Source organism: Staurois parvus, unplaced genomic scaffold, assembly GCF_062004578.1.
Source record: "Staurois parvus isolate SC_StPar_1 unplaced genomic scaffold, SC_StPar_1.0 ptg000392l, whole genome shotgun sequence".
NCBI lineage: Eukaryota > Metazoa > Chordata > Amphibia > Anura > Ranidae > Staurois > Staurois parvus.
Window position 1 is genome coordinate 5769953 of NW_028318188.1, and position 15048 is coordinate 5785000.

Genomic DNA, 15048 nt, shown 5'->3' on the forward strand with positions numbered 1-15048 from the left:
ATAAAACAGTAGGTGTTGCAATTTTTTATGTCACATGGTATTTGCACAGCAGCATTTCAAACGCAATTTTTTGGGGAAAAATACACTTTAAGTCATTTTAATGAACAGAAACAACATATAGTACCCAAATTTGGTAAAATATAAAAGAAGATGCACTAAACAGATACCAAAAATGTCACAATTTTAAATTGTGCACGCCCATGGAATGGTGGCAAAGTATTGTACATTAAATTATCCTTAGGTGACACTTTAAAAGCCATTTGTGGTGCTATCACACCTGTGGTGCAATTGCCATTTACAAATGCGAGTGAGACCAATGCCTGCGTTTGCCTTTGTGAGTGAGCAGGGGGGGACAGGGGTGCTTTTAAAAAAGTAATCCACTGGCTGTATAGCCGTTCGGATTACTTTTACAATGAAGGGAATCGCCAAATGTAAAAAATTATACTAGAAACATGGCTGTAGCCTCAACCATGATCCCGGTATAACCATCTCAATTCCCTTAATATACACTCACCGGCCACTTTATTAGGTACACCTTGCTAGTGCAAAAAAAATATCTTCCACACCATTACACCACCACCACCACCAGCCTGAACCATTGATACAAGGCAGGATGAATCCATGCTTTCATGTTGTTTACACCAAATTCTGACCCTACAATCTGAATGTCGCAACAACCAGTCTGCTCATTCTCCTCTGACCTCTGACATCAACAAGGCATTTTCATCCACACAACTGCCGCTCACTGGAGATTTTCTTTTTTCAGACCCTTCTTTGTAAACCCTAGAGATGGTTGTGCATGAAAATCCCAGTAGATCAGCAGTTTTTGAAATACTCAAACTAGCCCGCCTGGCATCAACAACCATGCCACGTTCAAAGTCACTTAAATCCCACCTTAAATCTATACTTTGGACTGCCAGAGGAAGTTTTGCAGTGCTTTGAGCGGAGCTTCAAGTTTTTGTATATGGGTCACATGAAGGGAAAATTTTATTTCCTTATGGATAGGAAGTAAAGGAGGGTTATAACCCCAGTCATTTTCTTTGCCATCTCTGTCCCATTATTCACTTTACTTCCTGTTGCATAGCTGAAACAGAAGTGAGAGAAAATCCCTTTAAACTGAGGGGAAGTCCTGGGGTCACCAAGACTAGTGTCCCCATTGGAAGTTTTCCCCTCTATTCCTGTTCTGGGGAGAGCCCAAAATTTGGGGTTTCCCTTTTCGGTAAGAATGGTCACCAGGACAAATAGAGGGGGAAGTTCCTTATAGGAGCACAAGCAGCAATAAAAATAAAAAAGACAGGTGTTCTTATCCCTCTCCATTCTATTCAAAACTAAAACAAATTGCCTTCAGGTATTGTTTTAACCTAAAAAAAAAATGTCATCGTGAGTTTCAGTGCAATGCTGAGAGTTTCTCTCAATAGAGTTGATGAGTTGAAGGTCTCGGGTGAACCCTTTTGAACACTTCAAATGCTCTCTGTGCAATTTGTATTCATTGAAAAAACCATTTAGTAAGTTGTGACAGCAATCATTTCTTTGACCAATTACATGAAACCTTAGAAAGCAGGAACCTGAATAACGTTTCCAATGGGAAAGAAATGGCATGACTGGGACCTTCCCGGGTCACAGCAATTCCCTGTATTGGTCTTTTGTCTTTTATGAATGCTTTTGTATTTTCCTACAGCAGTAAGAAGATAAATGCCCTCCTACAGGTATAAAAATGCTCTCATGCTTGCACCTGCACTAAAACTATTAACTATATTAAAAGAAAACTGTGGTTTCATGAAAACAAAAGTATTGAACACGTAATTACTACAAAAGCTATGCTGTAAATATTGTGATTTCCTAAATGTCCTCCAAATATAAAATACTGCTTTTTAAAGAATTCCAGGAGTGGATTTTCTCTTTTTTCATATGTAGTACCCTCCGAGATAGGAGCTAGGCCAAGTAAATTTAGCTCTTTAGCTCACCTGTAATCAGTGGAGCTGCTTGTAATTACTCTAGCTTGCTCCGAGTTGCACAGGCTGTGGGTTTGGCTGCTTAGCCCTGCCTTCTAGATAGTTCTGGAAAGTAGTGGACTGGGAGAGTTATATCTCCAGTCTGAATGTTTATGTGGTCCCAACCCAGAATGTGGCTGAGAGGGAACATACATAGTTTGAAGCCTGGAGCAGAGGGGCTTTTGTCCCAGAGGAGTAGATCCCAGCCTGAAGGGCTTTTGCCTTTCTGGGCAGTCCAGCTGTGTTTCTTCATTTGCTCACCAAGGTCCCAGCTACGCTAGTTGGGGTGCCTAATCTACTGAACTTTACTGAAGCTGACTGAGGGATTGCCTTTTGGGGATCTGGCCTGAAGAGTTCACAGGAGAATAGTCTGGCTGATATTGGAAGGAGACATCCAACTATCTAGGGACATTTGTGAATACAGACCGGTGTGTGAGATTCCAGTAGAGTGGGATTCAAAAATTTTTCGTGCATCACCGTACAGGCATTCCCACTGATGTCAATTGGAACATGGCGGCCACACAGACACAGCTGCTGCTTCCAATTTCATATCCATGCAGGTGCACTGTCTCAAACACACACTGCTTGCATTCAAAGCTGTGCACCTACATGGATGTCAAATTGGTAGCAGTGGCTGTGTCTGTGTGGCCGCCACGTCCCAATTTACATCAATGAGACTGCCGGCACAAGGATGCATGAAACACTTGCAAAGCCACAACATCTAGCAATTAGCAAGATCTTGCACATTGTCACTTTATTTTTTCTTCATGTACGTCACCTTTCACTTTGGATTGTAGCGTGTGAGTCTTCAGGTGTACCCTGAAGTCTAGGGGAAGGATTTGTGGCCATCAGATTCCTTCCTCCCCTGCCTTGGACGGGAGAGCCTCCCAGCCAGTCGGCTTTGGCTCATCATGAGGAGTGGGGTCCACTGGGCCTTTTGCACCTGAGAGGGGTCAGGGAGAGGTCTTTCCTCTTCAGAAGGGGACCATTTGATATACACTTTTTTGTGTGTGTTTTACAGGCATTTTTGGTTTACTTTGATGTTCATTTGTGCCCATCACGTTGCGGGCTTGAAAATAAATACAATTTTAAAAAAGTTGGTTTTAGAGTTGGTCTTGCCCATCACATTGCGGGCTTGAAAAGAAATACATTTTTTTTTTAAAAAAAAGGGTGTTAGAGTCGGTCTTGCACATCACACTGTGGGCTTGAAAAAAAAAAAAAAAAAAAAAATACTTAATACATTTTATATTGCTTCACTAAACTGTGCATCTAACCCTTTACAAAGGGTGTTTTACAGGGGGCTGGAAGGCAATAGGTTGCCTCCTCACCATGCTTTTAAGCCCTTCAACCCTTTAAGCCCAAACCACTGTGCCACAACCATGTGCATTGTAGGGCAGTGCAGCCCAATTCACCTGAATGGGTCACATTCAGTGGTGGTACTGCCCACTGAATGCCACAGTGGTATCATTTTTGCTGTGCCATGTGTATAACCCCCTCTGGCCACTTTTCTGGGTTAAAGGGGTGGGGGGATTAAATTACTTTTCTCGCCTCAGCCATAAGTGTACGCTAGGCTAAAGTGTTGCAAAGTGACAGTGTATGAAGAGATCACTGAAGCAAGAACAGCTGTCACCTTCTTCAGGTCCTGGCAGGAGTAATCACCAAAAAAATCTGTGTATACATTCCTTAAAAGACCTACAAGCAACCTGACAAAATAGAAATATGGAGGCTACTATTGCCTCTCCCTCTGAAGATACTAGTTCCTTGGCTGTCAAACTGACCAGCTTGTTTCCATACTCTGAAGTCCTCTTCACACTAAATGCATTGGGGGTAGGCTTGTAGCTTTTTCCAGTCCAGCCCCAATGCAGATAAAAGACAGAATGCCTTGTTGTCTATACTGTCAGTTTACATCATAGTCACATAGTCTTGCTGAAAAAGACAAATGTCCATCCAGTTTAAACATAAAAAAAAAAAAAAAAAAAAGTTATAATGCTATACCCACAGTTGATCCAGAGGAAGGCAAAAAAAACCCCAGCAAAGCATGATCCAATTTGCTCCTGCAGGGGAAAAAATTGATTCCTGATCCCCCGAGAGGCAATCGGATATTCCCTGGATCAACTTTACCTATAAATGTTAGTATCCAGTTATATTCTGTGTATCTAAGAAAGAATCCAGGCCTTTTTTAAAGCAATCCACTGAGCTGGCCAGAACCAACTCTTGAGGGAGTCTATCCCACATTTTCACAGTTCTTACTGTGAAGAAACCTATCCGTGTTTGGAGATTAAATTTCTTTTCCTCCAGACATACTGTAAAGAATGCCCCCTTGTCCTCTGTGATGACCTCAGGGTGAATAGCTCTACACCGAGTTCACTATATGAACCACTGATGTATTTATACATGTTGATCATATCCCCCTTAATCTCCTCTTCTCAAGAGAGAATAAATTCAGTTCCTCTAATCTTTCCTCATAGCTGAGCTCCTCCATGCCTCGTATCAGTTTGGTTGCCCTTCTCTGTACTTTCTCCAGTTCCCCAATGTTCTTTTTGTGAATTGGTGCCCAAAACTGAAATGCATATTCCAGATGAGGTATTACTGATTATTTGTACAGGGGTAAAATGATATCTCTACATCAGAGCAAGCTGCAAGCTGCATTTTTCTCAGAGCAGTGGGCTGTGAAGTGAACCACCGCATCTCAAAGGTGAGGTTAATAGAACTGTACTGAAATGTCCCTCATTCTATTTCATAACAGTGTTGCAAAGCACTGGGATAGGCGTACTGGCACTGAGTCTTCTAGTGTACTCCAACAGCGATGCGTTCAGAGTGTGAATGAGCTCTTTAGTCACACTGACCCAAAAACAAGTATGTACATAAGAACTTCAGACTTTTCTGATCTGCAAATTTTTTTGCATGCCTCAAAGAACTAAAAGTCTGTAAATCAGCAAAAGGGCTCATTCACACAGGAGCAGGGAGCTGTATAGCATGAAGACAGCGTTTGTTTACGTAGCTCGGGCCTCCTCCAAATTCATCTCTCAAACTCCCACAGTGCGCCATTTTCTAGTGCAGTCAGCTGTGGATTGGGTCATTCTCTACCCTGCAGCTCAGTAAACAAAACAAGGGTGCTGTCAGCGCACATCCAAGAGTTTGCATTGTTATTGGCTTGCTCCTCCTTACCTGTACACATGCAAATGCTTGGATGTGCGATGACACGCGTACAGCCGCAGCTCTATCACTGATATGTACAGGAGGCTGTACGTAGACAACAGTCCCTCCCAGGCATCTCCTGGTCACATAAACACACAGCTTTACACACGTGTGCCCTAAGGCCTCATCACACAGGACTTATCTATGCATACCCCATGCAAGGACGGTGTTTACGCACACAGGTGTTCAATGCATCCTGGTGCAGGTATTCCCATTGATGTCTAGTGGGACACAGCAGCTGCAGAGACACAACAACTGCTCCCGATCTGACATCCGTGTGGGTGCACAGCCCTGGAATGACATTCTCTGCATTTAGGGCCATGCACCCACATTGTGAGCAGCAGTTGTGTCCGTGCAGCCGCTGCATCCCAACAGACATCAATAGGACTGTCTGCACGGGGATGAACAGAAAACCTGTGATGCCCCCATATAGGTAAACACGGCCCTCACACGGGGTTAACAAGGCCTAGCAATCAGGCAACTAGCATTTTTTGCAGGAGAGCAAAATCCCGTGTTTCAATACGTCACCTTGTTCACCTATCGGCACCATGCATTTTGCTAAATATCATGTATTCACAATTTGAATTTCATGAAGAGCATTAAGATATTTATATAAAAAAAGAATAGAAATAATATGTACTTACATAAAGAGGCACTTTTGTGAGGCTGAGCTCCATCATCACTGTAACTGTAGAGAAAAACATGAGAATAAAGGGTCATAAAACGATCGTGTTACCATAAAAAAAAGCCAAGCCGGTGTATTCAAATAAGGTTGTCGGTTTTGATTTGTGTACAGCGAACAACAATAGGCCAGGTGGATCTGTTACATTTTTCCTCTTCCTCAAACACTGCACCCAAACAACCTATTCAAAGCACAGGTGTGTACCTCTCCGGGCCACGGCTAATCTCCATCTGCTGCACACAGCACACATGGCGAAGCTTCCTGGGTGTCACGCATGTGGCTGCTATAAAAGAACGCCCTGTTCTTTATGCATTAAAGGAAACCTTTACAGTATAACATATCATTCAGTACTTTTTTGTGTGCGTTTTGGATAGAATGGGGAAGGATTAGAACCTCTGGCTGCGTTTTACGCTTAATGCACACTGGGAGTTTTAATAACGCTGGTAAAGTCACGTTAAAAACATGAGTTTGTCTGCGTCTTTTGCATTAGCGGTTAGCAGTGTTTTGCCGTGTTTTTTTGCATTTGCGTTTTTTTATCGCGTTGAACAAAAAAAGTTTGCACAAAAATCTCCAGATTGCCGCGTTTGTCATCATTAGAAACATGAGTTTGTCTGCGCTTTTTGCATTAGCGGTTTGCTGCGTTTTTCCGCATTTGGGTTTTTTTAAGCGTTTTTAATAAAAACATTTTTGCGAAAAAAACACCGGTTTGCCACGTTTTTCATCAGAGCGTTTTTACAGCTAAAAAACTCCTCTAGAAACCCACTAGTTCCGGGGGGTTTTTCCAGCCAAAAAATGTTGATTACAGTCTGTGTGCATGGACACATAGGATAACATGCTGGGGAGTTTACTGGCTGTAGAAAAAAATGCCAAAAGCAGCAGCTGTAAAAATGTCCAGTGTGCATGAGGACTTATTGTTGTATGGACCTCCAGTGGGAAGGATTCACTGTTTCTAAATAAAACTGTTGGTTTACTTTAAGGCCTTCACCTTGTAGAAGAGCAGAGGATGTTCCATATTTGTTCAAATCAATGACAGCTATCCATCTGCATGGATCTCCACACACATCGTGGATGTCTACGTCTGTGTGCGTCTGATGCTTAGATTAGGACGCAAATAGACTGCATTGGACTCCAGTGTAGCCAGCCACCTGTCAGCGATTTGAACAGGTTTCTTGCACAGGTCTGCATAGAACATGGGTGGGTGAAGATGGCCCATTCGCATGGGTTTATGGATTGGTACACCCATATGAATGATGCTTTAGAGACAAGAAAGCAACAGTCTCTCACTTCCCTTGGAACCCCCAAACCACAAAAAACATTGTCAGGATGGTGAGCAAAAGGTCGAGGAACATCTGTTCTGTAATCTCACAAGCACTTTATTATTAATATCTGTTCTGTAATCTCCTCTGCAAAGTGGGAACCCTGAAGTGCTCAGTTCTGATCATTTCTGGATTCCTAGCTTTCAAAAATCCAGATCCAAAGCTAGTTAAACTGCGGATCAGAAAAGATCTGTGTTTGAGTAGCTAGAATAGAAGGCAGGGAAGACATCTGCTAAATTTAGGAGTTTCAAAACGCTCTTCACCTACCTTCCACACATTGCAAATATTTACCAATGCAAAACAAGTCATAAATGCTTCCTACAGTGATATATATATATACATATATACACATACATACACACACACACACTACTAAACTACTATGACTTTAAGGCCTACTCTAAGAACATTAATTTATGGGCTGCCAACACACCTATTCTCAGCCAAAGCTGCACCCAGTCCTTTTTCGGGAACGCAATGCGTGGTTGTGCATTTCAACACGATGCAGCACAGGTGGGTTGCCTTAGTGTGCACCAACACAAGTAATGCAGGCCATACATGGGTCGAATTCCGAACTAATTTCCTTTAGAAAATCTGAAATTTTGTGTGTTTGGTAATCCGATGGTTCCACCATTGATTTCGAAATTCGACCAACCAAGCCTTTAATTTCACCTCGTGTTCCTACAGAAAATAATTTTCGTGGCCAAGAATTTTCTTTCCTCTCCAGATCACAGCTCATGCTTATTTATTTTTCAATTACATTTTTCATACCATTCTCCCATCATTGATTAGAAATTAATTTGTTTTTCAAAAAAGTTTCAATATGCTCGATCACTCAAATACAACGGTTGCTCGAAAATCGGCCATTGCTGTGGCCCACTAATGGTGCGAAATTCGAACAAAAATTCTTAGAAAAGATATTTGAAAGAAAACCGTGCAACTGGGTGCATCAGCCCTTAGAATCTCAATTCCTAATATGATTCAGGTGTTGTGTGATCAAGTGCAGGCATACAAATGGGCCTTCAAGCTTCCCTGTACGCTCTGCTTCTCTCTGCAGGCTGCCTTGAACTGAACTATGCATAATATTGAGACCAGTTAGATATATGCAGGCCATAGACGGGGAGAAAACCGGCCTTTTTTTTTAAAAAACGAAAAATCGGTCGTTCAATCAGCCGACATTACCACTATTGGTAAAAAGAAGGTCAGCTGATTTTCATCCCGTCTACGGCCGGCAATTGTATAGAATATATGCAGTAGAAGAAATAGAATATGCAGAAGAAGAAATAGAATATGAAGAAGAAGAAACAGAATATGAAGAAGAGGAAACAGAATATGAAGCAGAAGAAGAAATAGAATACGAATAAAAAGAATAGAATATGCAGAAGAAGAAAAAGTTGCAACATTGTATCGATTTGTATCCATTTCAGATACAGATGTTTCTATTCGGATACAAATAGATACGATGTTGCTATACTTTTCAATGTCAAATAGAATATGAAGAAGAAAAAAAAAGAATTTCAGTCCAATATTATATTTCTTCTTTTTATTCGTATTCTTCATATTCTGTTTCTTCTTTTCATTCATATTCTATTTTTTTCCTTTTCTTCTTTTCCTTCTTCTTTCATGTCACTGCTCATGCGCATTTTTAAATATCGAAAAAATCAGCAAATTTGTCCATCATTGCCGTGAAAATTGGCAGAGCGACAAATTTGGCCAATTATTTTCCAGCAGTACCGATAATCTAAAAAGGTCAAAAAAATCACAAAAAACGTTCGACCGATTACCACACTAACGATCCGAAAATCGGCCGTTTTTTTTCGGCCGATTTTCGGTCGTTTTTAATCTAATCTATGGCCCGCATAAGGTGCCTCTATGGATACAGACCAGTACAATCTAAAATAATGAGACCAGGGCACATCATAGTAAAGTAAAGTAAGCAAACTAATGAAGAACATGAGGAGTGTGTGGTACTCATGAAAACAATGTGAATGTGGGTTTTAATAACTGTTCAGGAGTTAAATGCAGGAAAGGTCAATAATAAGGAAATTAAAGCTGAAGTTTAGGTTTTTTTTTTTTTGTTTTTGCAGTTATATTGGTCCAGCTTGAACCAATGGATGTATGTATCATCCCTGTAGAAGCCGGAAATCATTGTAGAAGGAACAGCTACTAGTGATTGCCATTAGCTTCCAGGTCCCATGCCAAGCAGCTTCCCTACTACAGAGTTTGCTGGCTTGGCATGGGCGCCATTCAAAGAACACTTTCACTGTATTTTCACTGTTAATACAATGTATTCTCTTATTGGACGAGGTGGAGGTGGGTAATATCACAATCACCACCTTGGCCATTAGAGAACACCTTGTATTCATTGAGAAAAATGCAGTGAATATGTTCTTTGAATGTCGCCCATGCCAAGACAGTGACGCCCCAGTGGTTACTATTAGTGCTGGGCATGATGTCCGAGTGGAACTTAAGTTTCACCCGAACATCGGCCGCTCGTGTGTTCGGCAAACACACAAATGGTAAGGGCATTCAGTAGGCTGTTCGCCCGCTGCGCCCCACAATTTATTTAATTTATTACAGGTACTTATACATGCCATCAATTTACGCAGCGCTTTACTTATATATTGTACATTCACATCAGTCCCTAACCCTCAAGGGGCGTACAATCTAAAGTCCCTAACTTACATTCATACATACACATACTAGGACCAATTTAGGCAGGATCCAATTAACCTACCAGCATGTCTTTGGAGTGTGGGAGGAAACCAGAGTACCCAGAGGAAACCCACGCAGGCACAGGGAGAACATGTAAACTCCAGGCAAGTGGTGCCATGGTTGGGATTCAAACTAACTACTCTAGTACTGTCAGGCGGAAGAGCTAATCATTTAGCCACTGTGCTGCCCGTACAGTGCACTGTGATTGACCAAAGCAATGCACCCAACCACAGGTCAGGTGCACTGCTTTGGCCAATCACAGTGCATGATGATGTCACCCCCGCCCCCTTGTGACGGCATCACAGTATTTAAGCACTGGCTTCATTGCACTGCTGTCAAGACAGCAGGAGCCAGCATCAAGAGTGGAGAGATTTTTTTTTCTTTTTTGGGTCGGCGGTGGTAGCGGACATTGTGATTGACGTTGGCTCTACTTCAGGGGACATTTAATAAAGGACTTGTCAAAGATTGTCTACTGTCATTTTTTACACTACAGTTTTTTTTGTGTGTGAATGAGTAGTGGTACCATGTACCCCATACTCATTCACATTGGGGGGGGGGGGCGGGGTCAGATCTTGTTAAAGGGGGCTTCCAGATTCTGATAAGCCCCCCGCCCGCAGACCCCCACAACCACCGGCCACGGTTGTGGGGAAGAGGTCCTTGTCCCCATCAACATGGGGAAAAGGTGCTTTTGGGTGGGAGCCCCCCTGCCTCAAAGCACCCCCCCATGTTGAGGGCATGTGGCCTGGTATGGTTCAGGAGGGGGAAGTGCTCGTCCGTCTCCCCCCCCCCCCCCCCCCATTTCCTGACCTGCCAGGCTGCATGGGTGGGGAACCACACTTTTTTTTTTTATGTTTAATTGCTGGGCAATGCCGGCAATTCTTTTTACATCCAGCTGTCAGCGGGGTTCCCTGCTGACAGCCTGAAACATTAAAGAATGTTTTTAGTAGCTGTGCGGTATCTTACCACATACTCAGAGTGAATTGTTCGTGAATTGTTACTGCTGTTCGCAGTTCATGGTCAACTGTTCGACCGCTAACCGAACGGGGGGTGTTCAGCCCATCACTTTTCACTATACAGCAGGGCAGTTGCTCAGCAAGGATCCTGACAGTTAGTGGAGATCACTGTAGACGTGGTGTCTACTACAGGTCTCTGGCTTCCACAGGGATCAGCCATGTGTAGCACATACTGTACAAGCTGGACCAATGTAATAAAGCAAAATGATACCTGGAATCCAGCTTCAACACATATGCCCATGGAGGACCAGTACAGATGCTGGAATATCTCACAGTGTCACGAAAACAATTAGCAGCCCCAGGTGTTTATGTAACCGCAGTATGAAAGAACAAGACACGCTTGTTTTCATTCCATCATAGCTCTGGAATGTCATATTTAGCTGAGACATGGGACTGTGACATGGTTGTCTTTCAGAGTGCTGCATCAAGCCATGTAATTGCAACACGCGCTGATGAGAAAAGTGCCAAGTAATCGTTCTCTTCAATCAGAGTGTATATAGTACCATAAAGGACACCTCTGAACTAAAGACACTAAATTATAGTAGTGGTAGATATTGTAAAACATGTTAGATTAGGTATCAACATTTGTCCTGCATTCACACTGAAACAGGATGGCGGTCAGTTGGTTGTAAGCAGTGTCCACGGTATGGAAACACTGACGTCAGTGCTGCCCCCTGCCATGCCTCTGATAAATTCATGTTCCTGTCTCTGAGAGGTACACAAATTTGTTGCAGACACTGTACTGCAACTCAAAAGATTACAGGATTATCTGGGTGTCTATCAGCATTATTTTTGGAGGTACAGTACAGTTATGGGCAAAAATATTGGCACCCCTGCATTTTTCATCAGATAATGCCCCACTTCGTCCAGAAAATTGCTGCAATTGCAAATGTTTAGGCATCCTCATGTTTATTTCTTTTGTTTGTATTGGTATGCCACAAAAACAGTGAACAAACAAAAAGCCAAATCTGACACATTCCACGATAAACCTAAAAATGGGGCTGGACCAAATTATTAGCGCCCTCAATTTAATATTTCGTAGCACACCCCTTGGAAAAAATAACTGAAATCAATTGCTTCCTGTAACCATCAATGAGTTTCTTATACCTCTCTGCTGGAATATTAGACCATTATTTTTTTGCTAACTTCTCCAGGTCTCTCAGATTGGAAGAGTTCCTTTTCCCAACTGGAAAATTAAATATTACGCTACCCAAAAAAACTTATAAATAATAGATAAATATATGATATTAAAAGTGACAAAAAAGTGCAAATGAATGGAAAATAAACTGGTGATGCAATTGGTGAGCAATAAAAATAGGTGGACAAAAAATATATATATCACATAAGCAACCGTGACCCAATGTGTAAACAATAAATATTGAATGATAATAAATCACAAAACATGTGCATAAACCATGTGAAAACGATGTGAAAAATGCAATGCTGCTGTGCACAGTCCTAATAAATCTGTGTTCTTCAAAACATAAGCATAAAAACATAAGATTATATTTAAAAAAAATATTTTCTATGTGCCCTGTTTACACCAAAATGCTGGTGTGATGTGCAGTACAGGAAAATTCTGCATATCTGCATTTTTCCACAGCTCATTGGATGGCATCATATATCACCAACCTGCAGCACAATATACTGTACCGCTGTTAAAAGACACAAATGAAGTGGTGCAGTATGCTGGTTTTTGAACCCCTGTGAACAAAAAAAAGTGGACTGTGAAATCACACAAAAAGATGTACGAGGGTACAGTAATGGTTAAACCTCCAAAGAGGAAAGGCCTCTAACCCTGTACCCCCCCATGTGCAAGGCTCTGGATAGGGGAATGGTACTCTATGGTCTACCTAGGCCAAAGCCAGGTGGACCCCAACTCATTACGGACCTATCGAAGCTGGTTCACTAAGTACTTGCTGGGGGAGGGGGGCCCCCGAAGAGCGCCGCCCTCTTCCCTGGGCTTGGTAGACAGATCCACAGATCCTCTCCTCCACCACATTAGGGCAGGCCCCAATAACGTGCACCCTCATAAAGAAAATATGACACTTCAAAAACAGTACAAAAAAAAAAAAAAAAGAAAAGAAAGTAAGCATTGCTGAAACGTGCCGTCCAGTGCTCTCTGCAGCAGCTCACACTGACAGCTGCCCTGGTGGTAAAACACTGTTTTTCTACACAGACTAGTGTGAACCGGGCCTTAACCCCTTCTGCATTTGAGTGCCAACAATAAATTAAGTAAAAAGAACTTGAAAACTGGAGCTTAGTTTTTGCCAGAATTGTTAGTGAGCTGACTGGTCCAGATACAGGGAAGGTAGGAGAACAAAATTATTTCCAGTGGCTCCCTTGGGAGTCATCACTAAGGCTACTTTCACACTGAGGAGTTTTTGAAGCGTTTGTGTTAAAAAAAAAAAAGTACATGAAAAGCTCAAGAAAAATGCTTCCCTACGTATGTGAATGTATATCTATGTATGTTTTCACACTGACGCGTTGCGCTTATGGTGTGTAAAAACTCCTGCCTGCAGCATGTTTGGGGCATGTCTGGGGAGTTAAAAAAAACACCCCAAAAATGCCTCTTCCCATTGAAATAAATGGAAAAAAAACTGAAAAACGCCTCTAAGAAGCGTTTTTGGTGGTTTTTAAATGAAGTGTCCTTTAAAAAACGCTCAGAAAGCGTGGCAAAAACACCTATGCGTTTTTGCAGCGGATCAGTGTGAAAATAGCCTAAATGACCAATCTGTGCAAACCACACTGCCCACACTGCAGAGGCCAAATGTCTTCAAAAAAGTTTTGAAACTAAAAAAAAAAAAAACTGAAAAAATGAGACTAAACGTCACAAGAATAACCTAGAATATTACTAATAAAGCAATGGCACAAAAGTATAATAAAACTGATTGGAAGTATAGTATTTTCACAAGTGCCACCCATCTGTTCATTCCTCCCTGGGCACCAGACACAATACAAAGTCTCTACAAAGCTTATTTCAGCGTACGACCTTGTGAGAACGTCAGTCAGTGAAGTGGCAGAGTTGTTTTTACATGTAGTTCTATTTTTCTATCAACAAAACTTTTTGGTCTGTGCCAGGTCACGATAATACTTCCTGGAACACAAACACACGGAACTGATCCTTCTCTTCAGTCCTTCAAACTACTGGGAGTAAACTCTGCCCTATTAATTCAACGACACAAATAAAACAGTCATTAACATTGTGATGGGGGGGTCATCCCAGTCATGTGTGACCGATTACACAACGTAACCTTTCTATGGTTTCTTATGGCAGCACGATAAATATAATCTATTAAACCTTTTACCTTGGGGCACATCTTTAAAAATGAGAAGAAATGCAAGCGCATAGCAGTGGACTTGAGGGGCACCTACAGACTAATATTGTTACCTGATCAAACTAAAAACGGTTATCTCTTATGTATGAGGTACCCTAAGGCCCCATGTACACGGGACACTTCTGAACGATGGAAACTGACTGCTGGAAAACGTAGGTTAAAAAATGTCTGTTTAGCCGTGTTTGCATAACACGTTTATGCGCGTTTGCGTTTAGAAGCGTTCTTTAAAAATAAGCACAGGAGAACCTCCCAAATGCCCAGAATGCACTGAAAAGTGGTAAATTATTAACTATTTCAGACTGATTCAGAGAATCACAGAGAGTAGAAGCAGAGACCACAGCATGTGTTGAGATTAGCTTAGGTGTGAGTTGCTCATTAACATTTCTTTTGTTTCCAAGGGTGGGAAAGGTGTCTGGTGGAGGGAGTCATTAAGGTCACCTGGCAGGGGGTCTTCATAAGAAATTTTAGGTGTGAATGGTCATTAACATATCTTTTGTTGGTAAGAGTGGGAGAGGTCTGAGGTGTGAATTGGTCATTCCAATGTGTAACAAGCTTGGTAGGAACATCCTGTGTCCAGTGTTTTGTCCATCTGAGTACTCTGAAAACGCTTTGCATGCATTTTTCATGATGAAAGAAATACTCTGGACAGCATCAGGAACTGGGAGAGTTAAAAAACAATTTCAACCGCAAATGCTTATAAACGTGATTTGCCACGTTTAGCCGCATTTACAAGCATTTTGCTTTGAAAAGCTGATAAAATCAACTGCTGAACGCAAGTTTTCTGCGTTAAAAAAA

The 15048-nt window shown here is 41.9% G+C and overlaps 1 protein-coding gene across 2 annotated transcripts in view; it reads right to left on the reverse strand.

The window, feature by feature from the left end:
* ARHGEF28 (Rho guanine nucleotide exchange factor 28) overlaps positions 1-15048 on the reverse strand; it is a 305207-nt gene that overhangs the window by 220838 nt on the left and 69321 nt on the right. For both annotated transcript variants that reach the window (XM_089686171.1, XM_089686174.1), the window contains exon 2: positions 5834-5877. In XM_089686171.1, the coding sequence (XP_089542297.1) occupies positions 5834-5869 (36 nt within the window). In that variant the 5' untranslated portion in view covers positions 5870-5877. The remainder of the gene's footprint in view (positions 1-5833; positions 5878-15048) is intronic.